Source organism: Bremia lactucae, linkage group LG19 (assembly GCF_004359215.1).
Source record: "Bremia lactucae strain SF5 linkage group LG19, whole genome shotgun sequence".
In the NCBI taxonomy this organism is placed as follows: domain Eukaryota; phylum Oomycota; class Peronosporomycetes; order Peronosporales; family Peronosporaceae; genus Bremia; species Bremia lactucae.
This window is the reverse complement of record NC_090628.1, coordinates 317,402-330,948: the sequence shown is the minus strand read 5'-3', so window position 1 is coordinate 330,948 and position 13,547 is coordinate 317,402. Positions and strand designations below refer to the sequence as shown.

Genomic DNA, 13,547 nt, shown 5'->3' with positions numbered 1-13,547 from the left:
TGCTTGGTCATGTAGACGCGTCAATTATATTGACAATGCGTCAAAAGCTGTGGGGTAAGGTCGTCATGTTAAGCGCTTTGCGAGGCACGAGTTCATCAGACGTCTTAGCCTCAAGTCCAATGATCCAGGCTGTTGGCCTACGACTTGACGAAGCCGTTCATCCATGTAAAGACATAATCTCTTGTAGCTTTTGCTGTTGCAACGGTCATTGGTCTACAAATCCTCTGCGAGAGCATCCTGGTATAAAGCAGATTTGTGACGAGTCGGGGGCCTAAGTTAGGTGCAGGCATACATTGTTAACGCATGGACAAGCACGATCCGGGGCTCGACGCGAGTCGTCTTCACAGTTAGACTCGGTGGATTTCTCATCCATCAACACGTAAGGGGTGTCGCTGTCGTAGTCGATGATTACAATCTCATCGTGATGATTGTGAAGAGTCTCTGACTCTTTATTACGGGACGTCATACTTCCGGAATTTAATCTGCTGCGCAGGCTGGAAATGAAAATTGAGTGTATACGAGTAGATGCCTACTTTCCTAAACATTTATAATAGTAAAAAGATTCCTTCATGACCCTCGAAACAGTGCTCTTTGTAATGGGGCACACATCATTAACAAACTGGATGTCAGCGCTGATTGACTTTCGATCCTCCACATCGCCCGCAAAGTCAACGCCTCTATACGATAAGAGCTGAAGGAAATTGGTTCCTTATCATGCTTCATGCTCAAAAATGCACTGCGCGTTTGACTCTGATGTATCGTGCAACGCGCTTGACTAGCTTCCAGTCATCAATAGCCGGTGCATCGAAAATCCGATTTACTTTGTAAATTGCGAACGCAATTTCCGGACGCCTCGGATACCAGCGAAACAGCGCGCGTCTTCTCGTGTAACGCATGAGCCATAGAAGCCTTCCTCTTCAAACGTCATTTTTTTCGATTCCTTATTCATTTGGTAGGTAATAAGGCTTGGTCTTCTGGTATGATTCCGGATGGTCCTGTTAAGAGTCACCTGTTCCGGCTTAAACTTGAGTCGCTCGACTAAACGATCTTTTTATAGCGGAACAGGCCGACTTTAGTCTTAAACAGGCATTCGTCCACTCGGGAGCTTATCGCCCTCCGAAATGACAAGAAAAATGGAGGTCCAGAACCTATGGCTCTCTCGTATGTAGAGAGCAAGAAACCTCGCTTTTCAAGTTACAAACCTATACACAAATGTAATCGTTGTTAAAAGACAGACCACTGTGAAGTGCCTTACGGCCAGTGCCTTAAAAGCTATGCGAAAAGACCGATCTCTCGCTAGGAACAGCAGAGAACGCGGACCCGACGCTGTTGCGAATCAGCAACGGCGAGGCGAATCGTCAGAAAAACGGTTGGGGTCAGTGGGTGCAGATCTTTCTAATAATCCAGCAACGTCAAAAAATTTGCACGCTTTTGACGAAAGTTTCTCCTCACACACATTCATTGTGTGTAATTGGCCAGGGGATGAGGTTATCGCAGTACCCTGAAAATAATGGTGTCAATGAAGTTGCCACTTCAGTTCTAGTCGATTGTGGGGCGTCGAATAATTTTATTAGGCGCCAATCGCTAGAAGATTGCAGACTCAGATTTATTGAGCGCGATATCCCTCTAACGAGGATGACAGTGCGCCTAGCAATAGCTGCATCTGTAGCGGATAAGAAACGTGTAGTTGGTATTTTATACACATTAAAAGGTACATAGTACGATGATACGAGCCATACGTAAATTGGCAGCATCAAGCCGAGACGATGTCTGTCTCTTGTTCATCAGAGACTCATCTGATGAACGTCTTCGACCGTCCACAAGCGTGTGTATGTCCTACGAGTGAGTGCGATGGCCCCACTTGCAGGTCGGCCGTTTGCATGACTGCACAAGACGTCAGTGTGGATACCAACACACTGTGGAGTTAGACCCCAACAAATGTGCACAAGTACATGCAGCGTTGAAATTCGACCACTCGAATAAGTTGAGTGGTACAAAACAAGGATGCTTGCTGAAAAAGCAACATCCAAGAAAATTTGAAACACCTGTCTATAAGAGGCAGAGCGAAAGTCCTAGATCAAAGGAGAGTCGATCGTAGAGGATCTCGCTGAGGTAGCGCAACCAAAGCTAGAGGTATTTAGAGAGGAGAGTCCCCAAATTATTTCTGTGGAAATCAGTCCCCGGAAACCTGTGGTCAAAGGCCCCCAGGTACCTTTAAACATAAGCTCCAAAGAGGAAACTGAGACAACAAATGTCTTAGTAAATAATGGATCAAGTATAGGCGCTTATACACTTGATCTAATAGCGCCTCGAAGTTAACTTCGGAGTTAGCTCAATTGCCAACGCTAGAACCGAAACGGTTCTTGCGTGATCTGCGAAGTGGCAAAGTCAAGCAGATCTGCGTATTTGTCACAGATGAGAACTCGGCGGCCGACATTCGGTCGGCAATAGGATTTCGTAAGAATGAACGAAATCTCAGTTGCTCATCGATGGACGAAAGTGTCCTCAAATTTTTATATAAAAATCATTAATAACAGTGCAATCGATGAGAAGACTCGGATTGAACGTTTTACGTCCCATCTTGGGAGGCTTTAAAGACAAACCCTCTATATAAAGTTTAATAGAATTTAAGGATGTATTCCCGGAATCAGTACCGTGTGAGTTGCCTAAGGACAAAAGGCACTCGAAATGAAATCGACCTAATCCCAGGTTCGAAATACTGTGTCATGAAGCAATGGCAATTGCCTCGTGAGCAAGTAATAGCGATCGACAATTTTTTTGCCGAAATCTTAGCAGCGGGCCATGTGAGGAAATTAACTTCCCTACATAGCTCGGTGTGTCAACCGGTGAAGCCTAGCCCTTCGTCCAGTGCACCTCTACAACCTCTACAACTTCCGGCAGAATGTTGGCAGTACGTATCTATGGACTTCGTCTTCGGATTTCTCGAAGACGATCACAAAAACAATATAATCCTTGTTTTTGTTGACAGATTCGGGCAAGATGATACATCTTACTGCAAAAATAGAGTCAATCACGGCTCCGGGCTCTGCCCGTGTCTTTTATCGACACAATATTCAGACTTCACAGTTTACCGGTGACCTGGTCTTCGATAGAGACCCACGGTTCACGGCGGAGTTTTGGCAATTCGTGTTCCGGTCTCTCGGAACACGGCTGACTATGTCAACTTCTGATCAACCGGAGACATATACTCAGACGGAATGCGTCAATCGCGTCCTCAACGAGATAATTCGAGGTTACGTCCAATCGTATCCGAATTGAGCGATTTTTTTACCAATGGTCAAAATCGCCATCAATAATTCGGTGCATGCGTCTACAACGCATACACCGTTCTTCGTGAATGGCTTACGCCATCTACGCATACCAACCCAATAAGAGGGATCCTCTATTTTAAGGGGGGGGTTGGACTCGCACGGGCAAAACCAGCTCTGTCTCATGCTCATCACGCGTCGAAATTACCAACGACGCGAAGGATGTCATGTAGAAGCAATCAACATCGAAAGTAAGAAACTTAGCAGTAGTGATGGCATATTGTTCCTAAAAAATAAATAGTACCAGCAAGAAATCCTTCGCTGAAGAGGAGAAAGATCTCATCACATTGCGCACAAAGCGCACTAAAAGACAGAACAAATGAGTCAGCAGAGAAATCTTTGCTGGCTCGAGAATCAGTAGTCTGTTTCGTGCAGGATTCTATTGCTAACGCAGTGAACCGGCAGAAACGGAACGCTGACAAACATGGAAGAGCAAATGTTCTTTTATTTAAAATTAATGATCTAGTACTACTGTCTACGGTAAACTTACCTTAGCATGTAGTCACTAATGTGGGTAGTAGTTTACTACTACCCAAGTTCATTGGGTCATTCCGTGTACTGCATCGCAGAGGCAATGCAAACACAATAGAATTGCCACTAAGGGTGCGAACGGATCCTACCTCTTACGTTGGTCGGCTTCGCCCGTACCATCAGTACGCGGTTTCTTCTGCGGACGGGTCTGACCAGCCTCTTTCAAGAATCTCCAAAAGATTCTTGCGAGCACGAGCCAGGCTCTCATGTTGAGTCTGGAGATTCTCATGCCGAATCCGAAGTTCCTCGAAATCGCGATGAGCTGAAGACCGCTCGTCACAAAGAGCGTCATCCTTTCGTTCGTACTCCAACATTAAGTACGAACTTTTCGAAGTGTCTTACGACCGTTCGATACGGTGAGTCTGCACCGTCTGATCTAAAGAGTGACGCTTACTGCGCTCGTGATCAAGACCCCCCCCCCCAATACATGGAGGTAGTGGTCGAGTTTGTCGATCTTCGACTCCAGATCCGACACATAGGTCGGATCCAATTTCCCCTCCTCCACCACAACCATTGGTGGATTCCCACGGCGGTCAACATTTCCTTGTGGAATGTATTCTAAACCACCGTGATGTGAAGGGGCAGCGAACGAGTTATCTTAATCGCTGGCACGGTTATCCACCTTCGCATGACAGCTGGGAGCTTCGTTCCCAGCTGGTTGTCGACGTTGAGGGCCTCGTCCGTCAGTTTGACGAGACCCATCGGATGGATTAGAAGGCCCAACGGAAAACACGAGCTCCTGACGCGTGTAAATCGATTGCAAAACGTCAATCGCATCGCGCATCTTGATAAAGATCGAGCCTTTCTCCAGACGAGCTATACTGACTAGCCGTTCGGGAAAAGGCTATAGTTTATTCTCAAGAGCAACACGAGACATTGTATTGTCTGCACTCCCCTAAGCGATACCTACTGGAGCAGGGGTACCACTAGAACTTTTACTACGATGGTTTATGCCATCGTCGTCAACACGCACAGAAATACATGCGGGTGACGGCACGGGAGACGGTGCCTCATCGTCGGAACCGAACATGCTGTAGCGAATGCTATCAGCACGTCTACTCGAATGAGCCCCCTCATTCGAAGGCTCATAGTCAGCCGCCTGATGATGATCAGGCAACTGATCTGTTCTCCCCGAGTCGGTCATTTCGTCCGGCTCGCATTCGTATTCGACCTGGGTTGCATTCACGTGGCGACTCACCACGTGCACCCGCAACATTAAGTGTTGCGGGAGAAGATGATACTACGGCAGACGAAATGTCTGCCGCATGAGACAATATTGTGTCGCCCGCGGCTGCATTAACCGCAGCCGAAGGTTCCGCACTATTTTTTCGCATACCGCATGGACCCGTTAACCATGCATTTAATTGAAAATGATAATTCTGACCAATCAACATCGTTTTCACTTAAGTGGTCATATAGTGGTCACTCTATTCAAGGACAGTCAGGGTCGTTTGGGGGGTGATGTAATGAGATGTATAGTTCCATGAAATAAATACACTTAAAGTTTGTTAATTATTATGTCATATAAGAGGTAGATAATATTTGGGGAGTATTACTTTGCATAGTAATATTCGGAAAGCTTAATCCTTGATTAATATAGGCTATTATATATACTTGGTCCGCGGTTCAGTCAGCACTGGACTCGCGCAAAGAGAGAGACAGATAGAAAGGACCTTACTACGTGTTTGTATGGTAGCCGTATAGCCACACACCCCTTTTGGTATAGCCATATACCCTCCCCGTCTGTCTTGTTTAAATACGTAATATAAAACATTTTCACTGTATGGGTCATTCCACTGCATCCAAAAATCAGTAATTACTCCTATAGAATTGTCTTTAGATCGCCCTGTCTCTTTTGGCCTTTGGTTCGTCACAGCCCTTTAATCAAATTAGGGCCACGCACCCAGTCTGGCGATGTTAAATGTACGGTTTTCAAAAGGTTAAAAAAGCCAAGAGCGCACACAATTGATTGGCGAGTCATAAAAAGAGCGAAAAGAAAGAGTAGCAAACTGAGCAGCGAGGGAGAAGTTGAGCATGCATGTTAGTTAGTCTTTGGAGGTCAAGCTTAGGATAAATTTATTTTACTTGACTTCTACCAACTTTCGCGGAAGTGCGTAAATAGGCGAGTCTTAGTGCTCTTTTTTGTACCCACCATGAGCCACAATTGCCTTATGTTTCAGTTTTTGTCGGCTTTCGTTTGTGATTTCTTTGCTGAAGAAGCATCTTCCTATTCAACATGAAAATACGCATATATTGCGAAGTCTTTTGCGGAACTTTCGAGCTACTGATCCTGGGAAGGCCTCCATAAAGATTTTTCAATATATGTTCAAGTTATTTACAAGTTGCTACCATTACGCAACTCTCATAAATACAGAGGTAGACAATTGAGGGGCGTGGCTACATCGGTTTCCAGATATGATTTAGCTGGGGGAGTACCAAAGTCCAAAAGGGATCTAAAGACGAATTTAAAGAAATAATTGTCAATTTGGCGATATCGTGGAATGATGAAACTGTTCATTCTTAATCTGAGGTTTTCAATTAATTAAAACAAACAGACGGGGAGGGTGTGTGGCTATACCTAAAAGGTGTGTGTCTATACCGCTTCCCGTTTGTATTAATAAATAATTAAGTTAGTACGAAAGATGGAAATAGAAGAACTTAATTGTAATAAATATAGTTTACTCATAACCCTCTTTAAAGCAAGTTTATTAAAGAGTCTTCCTCTGCACGTTCTTGTGTACGTGAAGTGAAGTGAGTCCACTTTGCACTGCACCACTTGCACTGAAGCAGTACAAGTCGGTAGTGCCCCGTAAAATAAGCGTTATACATGCATAAAATAATTTAATCATAATAAACTGAGGAGATTATACAAAAACTGAGGGGTGTCGGTATAGCGACATCCCACTTCTGTACCAGCAGCTGGTACAGTGCTGGTACAGCTATTTTGTGCTATAGTCTATGTAATTTCTTGGAAGGGTTCTCTACAGCTCTTTAATCTACTTAATTTTAGTTCAAAGATCCTCTATGCTTAATTGATCTCCTGTGCTCAAAGGTACTTTTTCAAATTCTCTGGATTCAGTGCTTTTAAAGCCTATTACATCTGCTCCAAGAATTGTTGGAAATCTTTCGCGTTCAGGGCATGTCCTTTTATTATGCCCCTCTGCTTGACATTCATCACACTTTCGCTTCCTGCCATTTGCTGCAGAAGTGCCTGCTGTTTCATCCACATGGAGAAAGATTGATGTGTTGATGTTACTCCCATCACATGAAGCAAAAGCATTTTGATTTTTTTATGTGGAATCCACGAGCAAAAGATCGGCGGAGGCGAAATCTTTGAGAATGGAATGGGATATTTTGGGGGCAATGAAAAGGTTTGAGAGTTGTCCTGTTGAATTTCCCTCAAAAACATGGTAAACATCTTCTTCTCCAAGGGTGTTAAGAAGAGCTTCCAGTGGTGTTCTGCCTGTAAGGAGATGTTGGTTGCTCTTGCTTTCTGATGTTGTAAATATCCTGTCCAATGACTCTACAGTTTTGATCGGATGCTTTTAGTGCCTTTATTTATAACAAGTGGTTTGGCCCCACTTTTACTCATCAATGCAACAGTTTCCACTTGTTGTGATGTTAAAGTGCGAGCCTCAGGGTAAACTGCCACATTTGCTGCTGCTGCATGGTTATGCTCGCCATTGGCAACAGTGGCAGTCCATTCATCTTGGCTTCTCCTCTGTAAGATGATTGACCAGGGACAAGCTAGACATCGAGTGCTTGTCTTCCGAACTTGTGCAACCATTGGTTGGTGTGTTCCACCAAGGACACAACCAAGCCAAACTTTTTTAACATTTTCAGAACTATTCTTTTTAGACCTCCTTCTTAATTGCATAACTCTCCTGCAAGGCGAGTTTTTTTCAGCTTCCTCTGCAAGCTCAAGGGAAATATAGGTGCAGTTTGAAGGTGAGTTAAGAGATTTTATTGCATTGGAAGTAGAGTATGCAACTACAAAAAATGGGGTGAATTATTTGGGTGAGTTATTTGAAGCATGATTCTGTTTTGGTGCACAGTATATATTAAAATAGCTGTACCAGCTGCTGGTCTCACATCGGCCAAAACTGAGGGAAATTATCCCAAGTAAAATACTTTTTATAATTTCTATTGGTGCTTATCTTTTTTCGTGACGATATAGAAAACCAGATGGAGGTTACTGTGAAAGGTGCTGATGCTCGAACGATTACGCCGCGCCACTATCTCATCCTTAACAATGTGCAAAAGATTAAAAACGTAAAAAACATGTTGATGAGCGCCTCAGCCTTTGGCGTGAAAGAGGTTTTTGTTGTAGGTCAGAAGAAGTTTGACCTGCAAGAGCAGGCATCTTTCCTGAATTCTTTAAGCTGCCGCACTACACGTGTGGCCACACTCAAAGACTGTAGAGCGCTTTGTAACGAACGAAGTATTCAAATTATAGGTGTCGAAATTATGCATGACGCCAAAAGTATAGTGGAAGAGCCTTTTAATGGCGATACGGCCTTCATCATGGGCAACGAGGTGGGAGGAAAACGGGTGGTCAGTCAGATGATGACTAATACAGTTGCAAATGTTATCAGGGGGCTGGCATGAACTCAGCACAAATGGCTATCTGCGATCAATTTGTCTACATCCCACAGTATGGAGGCGGCACAGCGTCACTCAACGTGACCGTAGCGGCATCTATCGTATTGCAACGTTTTGCCCTGTGGGCAAAACTGCCTATAGCTGAAACATTGCACACTGTAACGACAACTGAATAATCCTAGCTAGAGTTTGAGGGAATTCCAATAAGATTAGCGCATCTGTTACTGATTATATATATATATATATCGCTTTGGTACCAAGTTTTTTTACTAAAAGGGTAAAACGCCATGTATCGAAGTGGATCCTACAATTACAACTGACATGCTTTTTACCACATTCTGTGCGATTACAACTCTTTGCTCATGAATTCTTCATAGCTCTGACCAAACAAGCGCTGAACGTCACGTTCAATGTCGCTTTTAGACACCTTCCAGCCCGTTGCAAACAGCTTTTGATACATATCCACCAAGACCTCTCCAATCACATCTCGCGAATGACTCCACTTGTAGATGAGTTGGTCCAACACTCGTGCATCCGAGTGCTGACTCGTAAACGCCGTTCCCAAAATCTCAATACGCATGCGTGTCAACTCCTCAATGATCGACGGATTGTTGCAGTACCACCAGCAGCCATACAAGTGCAAATTCGGGAACTTGTTGGCCGTTACCGTCACTTCGTGCTGATTGACACGGGAGAGGAATGTGGCCAAAAACTTCACCCGTGGGAAATCGTTGCACAACTTGATCAATATGTCGACGTTGCTAGGCTTCACACCGTCACCAGCCACACCATAGCGAGCGTTGATAGGACGCACACTGTCAAATTTCAGGGCGATTGGAAGGTTTGTTTTCTCCGCCAGAGGCAACAAAACCTTGGTCAAAAGCTCATACCCGCTCGGCAATGTGTCGGATGTCGATTCCAGCGCATTCTTATCCGAATATTCAAAGAAGATGGGAACACTCGCCATGAAATACTCTGGTTTCATGATATCAATCCATTTTTCCAACACACCGCGTACCCCCGCCAAAGTATGCGGCAGCTTAAATACATCCAACGTTGGACCGATAGAGGCCCAGTCACCCAGCAAGACTTGGTCGACACGCAACGCCGAGCGAAAGTATTTACGCGACCATGCAGGTGGCGGTGTGTTAGTAGCTGGGTCGCCCAGCCAGTGACAAGCCTCTTTTGGCTCAAATGGAATGTTCGTCATTACTGCATACTTGAGTCCTGAGAGACGAAACACCGTATCCACATACTCTTCAGGGTCTTGTTGCTTGAACCAATTTTGTATCGCTGCAATATCACGCTTCGCCACGAGGTGGTCGAGGCCCAGCAAGTGCAAAGTCGTCAACACACCACGACAGGCTTCAGACACAGGCGACCGGTCAATAAACAAGTGCTGCCAAATTATAACAGCCTGTTGTTCCTTTGGGTACGAATTGAACTCTTCTACTTGCATACGTGACGTTTGCAAAAATTCCGCCACCAAGTAGTGGTAAGTGAGAAGCTCATTAATGCCCCATAGCATAAGGTTGCCATGACTCGGAGGAAACAGATGCGTATGTACATCTATAACTTGAACACTGGCCACAGCCTCACGGACGAATGTACCGACCTCTTCTTTGGTCGCAAGATACTCACACGTGCTATGATTACGGAGTAGATCTTGGAGCGTCTCCAAAGCCGTCTGCTTGCCAGATATGAGACGATGGTAGAGCGCAGCAACGTCAGCGGCAAACGAAACATACACGTCTTTCGTGAGGTCAAAGCCTTTTACAGAGCTTAGCACACTGGCAATGGCTACACCAACTTCACTGGACACTTCAGAGGAAGGCTTTGCACGAACTGACTTGGGAAACTGATTGCTGCTGCTTTTACGATTACTTAAGACCTTTTGGCTAGCTTTCCATAAAGTCTTAGCAGTTTGGCCGTGCTCTCCATCCAAAAACTCGTACTTGCCCGTGGATACATTGGCAGCCAATCCATTGGCGTAAGGCCAAGTTTTATCAGTCACGGAATAAATTAGCGTGCGACTCTGAATTGCGTCCATCGCGCCTACGAAGACCTCCGGCCTATTACTCCCTTCTTTCCGAGAGTCAGACTGCGTTGGAGTCAGATATCGCAAAATTACAGCCGTCACGAATGCCATAAACACGCTGGGATGATACGACTCATTTCGGGTCACATTGGCTTTCACGCTACTAAACAGCCTAACGCCGTACTTAAGCATGGCGTTCTGGCCGACCCAAAAGTTGTCAAGCCCAAAGTGCTTGTGCTCGATTCGTCTGATCCACTCATCATACGTGTGTTGAGCCTCTTCATCGCTGATCCCACGCAGTTTAAGCGATGGGGCGATGTCTTGAACGTATAGTAAGTCCAGAAATTGACGAACATCGGGATACTTTGTGATCTCGCATGTGGTCTTCACCCGCGATAGAGCCAGTAGATACACCATCGCCGAATGCACTGCATTAGCGATGCTTAGCTTTAGTAGATGATCTTGCTCCAGCTGGCCTGCAGTCGTACGAATATGCACGCCTGGAAGAGTGCTTAGCACATTAATATCCAGAACGCCTCCAAGATCTTCAATGACCAACGTTTTCACAGGCCAGGGCTCAGTCAATGGCACGAGTGGGTCGTTTTCACGGTGCGATGTCAAGCGATCGACCATAGTGTTGTGAAAGTGGACTTTGGATGCTACATAGGCCCGAAATAGGGCGAGATCACAAGGCTGACCATTCCACTCAGTTTCCAACACTAAATTTCGGATAGTGTCCCCATTCTTAGGCAAATTATCGGTATTTATGACCGAAATGACATTATCTTTGACACACCCGAGGATCAGAAACATTGATGTCAAATGTTAGTCACATATTCTGAAAAAAAGACGTACTCGGTAACTTCAGGAAGCAATTATACAGCAGTTCTGTGAGGTCCACAATGGCCAAACTGCCCTTGTTGATACCGCTCTCCGTGACTCCAAAGCCAATAAACTTAATCTTTGGAAGCTTTGCAGGAAGCTGCATGAAGGCCGCGCGACCTTCAGCATCTCCTAAAGAGCCAACGGCCTCCACCTCGACAACCTCGGTCTGCACGCTACCATCATTTTGGATCGTGTCAACCTCGTACAATCCGTCGGCATCAGCACAGGCACTTGAAAAGCTAGTTCCTCGCGTCTGGGCTACCACTACAGCACTACCGGCCGATCGTAGCGTTGGCACCAACACGCAGCGCTACGAGTATGAATCAGATGCTGTAAGAATTTGCTGATCAGTGTTAAGAAAACCTTTAAAGAAACGCACTAGGAAGCGACCAGCCCCAATGCAGATGGAGTCGGTCTTATAAGAGAAGGCGGATTGGCCTCGTAGCGGCGTGAACATCGTTAGGTATCCAAGTTTTTATCTAAGGGTACCGCTATTAGTCGACTTTACGTTTATTAAGTGGCAATACAAAGCTTAGGTAAATCAAATACAAGACAGCGGCTCTTCAAATATTTCTTCTACGCTGAAATATCATAATTGGCGTAAAAACCTTTCATCACCTCATGCGTCACATATCTTTTCGTCAACTTTACAGTGTAGATGTTCACTCCTCTCCAAGGGTCTCATTTTGCCCCGAATACGTGCGCTGTCTGCATTGGTAGCGGACGCTTTATGGCAAGCCACCTATGCGCTGTAATCTTTTATTCTATACAACTAATGTTATCCCGTGCTCTAGCGTGCCGTTCTTGTTCCAGTGTTTCGACAACTTAATTACGGTGTAATTATTGCGCAGACGCGTGGCACAAGCTTTGCGTCAGCTTGTGCTGCCGCCAAAGGAGAGTACGAGGTGGACACCATTGATTCAAATGGACACGTGCTCACGGCTGTCTACAAGTTAGAAGGTGTGACATCGTTGCAAGATTCAATGTAAAGCTGCGTTGTTGACAGTTGTCTGCGCTTTGTGCAGCGGTGGGCTCGCTGGGTACTCCTAAGGGCCGAGCATCTTTTCTTGAATTGCCATCCAAACTTCCACAGCTAAAATATGTGGGCTTTGGTGTCACGGAAGCAGGTCTACAGTCCAATTCTCAAGTAATAAAAGATTTGGCCGAGTTCCTGCTAGCTACCTACACAAGTATTCGAGGTATGAAGCCGATGATAATAACTTAGTGAATTACACACTCACATGTTGCTGTCTTTCAGGCAACAATCTATCCCTCATTAATACTGACAACTTTCCAAACAACGGTTACCACATCAAAAAGCTCGTGCTTGAGCTGGACTGGGTTAAATCTGACGACTCGACTGCGTTTCGAGCATACTTAAACACAATGGTGCACTTTCACAACACAATGGTCGACCGTATTACAAACCACCGAGCAAACGACTCTCTCGTTCCTCTCACCGAGCCTCTACCGGCCAAAATTCTTGCCATTGAAGATTTGCATGGCGTGCTGGAGGCCGGTAGCTTCCACAACGTTCCAGGTGTTTTCGTGCGTGCAAAAAAGTCGGAGATTGCCAAAGATTATTTGCTCAAGTTTTCCTTGGGTAATGCCGTCAATTCAGCAATGGTATATCTACTGGCACTCTCTCGTCAGCGTACAGCAAATCAGTATCACCAATTCCCTATTATTAGCGAGTACCTCGATCTGCTTTTTGAGAAAGACATTTTACCAACTCTTCTTGCTGGTCATGTCGCTGACCAAGAGGCTCGCAGTTTCTATGCAGAGTGGCTTGTGCGTATGAAACACCCTTTCTTCGGACTTGATAACTTTTGGGTCTCGCAGAACGCACTCCTGCGAGTGCATGTGCGACTTCTTAACTCTGTTAATGTTAACGTTGTCAACGATGTCAAGTACCAACCAAGTTCATTTATGGCATTTGCAACAGCGGTTGCTCTGCGCTTTTTGACGCCATCGCAAAATGATGCGAGGCATGAAGCTTCTACTATCTTTGTGGGTCAAATGGATCCCATCAACGACAATACGCCTCTTTATTCGATCACAGACGAAACATGGAACTATGACTCTGGACTCACCGCCAACGTGTCGACGGGCAAGTACAGCTTTGATGACGGCGAAAATGGACGTGTATCTCGGTTGTTGTG

At 45.3% G+C, this 13,547-nt stretch overlaps 5 protein-coding genes across 5 annotated transcripts in view; 2 read left to right on the top strand and 3 right to left on the bottom strand.

The window, feature by feature from the left end:
• Positions 1 to 271: 271 nt before the first annotated feature.
• CCR75_001441 (uncharacterized protein) lies at positions 272 to 466 on the bottom strand (the record flags this gene model as incomplete). The annotated part of the gene is made up of 1 exon (XM_067959544.1): positions 272 to 466. The coding sequence occupies one exon, from the start codon at positions 464 to 466 to the stop codon at positions 272 to 274; it is 195 nt and encodes a 64-aa protein (XP_067823856.1).
• A 7,579-nt stretch (positions 467 to 8,045) lies between these two features.
• On the top strand, positions 8,046 to 8,638 carry CCR75_001440 (uncharacterized protein; the record flags this gene model as incomplete). The annotated part of the gene is made up of 2 exons (XM_067959543.1): positions 8,046 to 8,414; positions 8,456 to 8,638. The coding sequence occupies 2 exons, from the start codon at positions 8,046 to 8,048 to the stop codon at positions 8,636 to 8,638; spliced, it is 552 nt and encodes a 183-aa protein (XP_067823855.1).
• Positions 8,639 to 8,808: 170 nt separating this feature from the next.
• On the bottom strand, positions 8,809 to 11,313 carry CCR75_001439 (uncharacterized protein; the record flags this gene model as incomplete). Its single annotated transcript, XM_067959542.1, has 1 exon — positions 8,809 to 11,313. One exon carries the CDS (start codon positions 11,311 to 11,313, stop codon positions 8,809 to 8,811), a length of 2,505 nt encoding a protein of 834 aa, XP_067823748.1.
• A 16-nt stretch (positions 11,314 to 11,329) lies between these two features.
• Positions 11,330 to 13,547, bottom strand: part of CCR75_001437 (uncharacterized protein) — a gene marked incomplete at its 3' end in the record, with an annotated part of 5,970 nt that continues 3,752 nt past the window's right edge. Inside the window, exons 2-3 of the mRNA XM_067959540.1 lie at positions 11,765 to 11,800; positions 11,330 to 11,695 (exon numbers count right to left, since the gene is read on the bottom strand). Coding sequence (XP_067823750.1) covers positions 11,330 to 11,695; positions 11,765 to 11,800 — 402 coding nt within the window. The remainder of the gene's footprint in view (positions 11,696 to 11,764; positions 11,801 to 13,547) is intronic.
• CCR75_001438 (uncharacterized protein) overlaps positions 12,044 to 13,547 on the top strand; it is a gene marked incomplete at both ends in the record, with an annotated part of 5,223 nt that continues 3,719 nt past the window's right edge. The window contains 4 exons of the mRNA XM_067959541.1: positions 12,044 to 12,136; positions 12,180 to 12,345; positions 12,411 to 12,584; positions 12,644 to 13,530. Of these exons, the coding sequence (XP_067823749.1) occupies positions 12,044 to 12,136; positions 12,180 to 12,345; positions 12,411 to 12,584; positions 12,644 to 13,530 (1,320 nt within the window). The remainder of the gene's footprint in view (positions 12,137 to 12,179; positions 12,346 to 12,410; positions 12,585 to 12,643; positions 13,531 to 13,547) is intronic.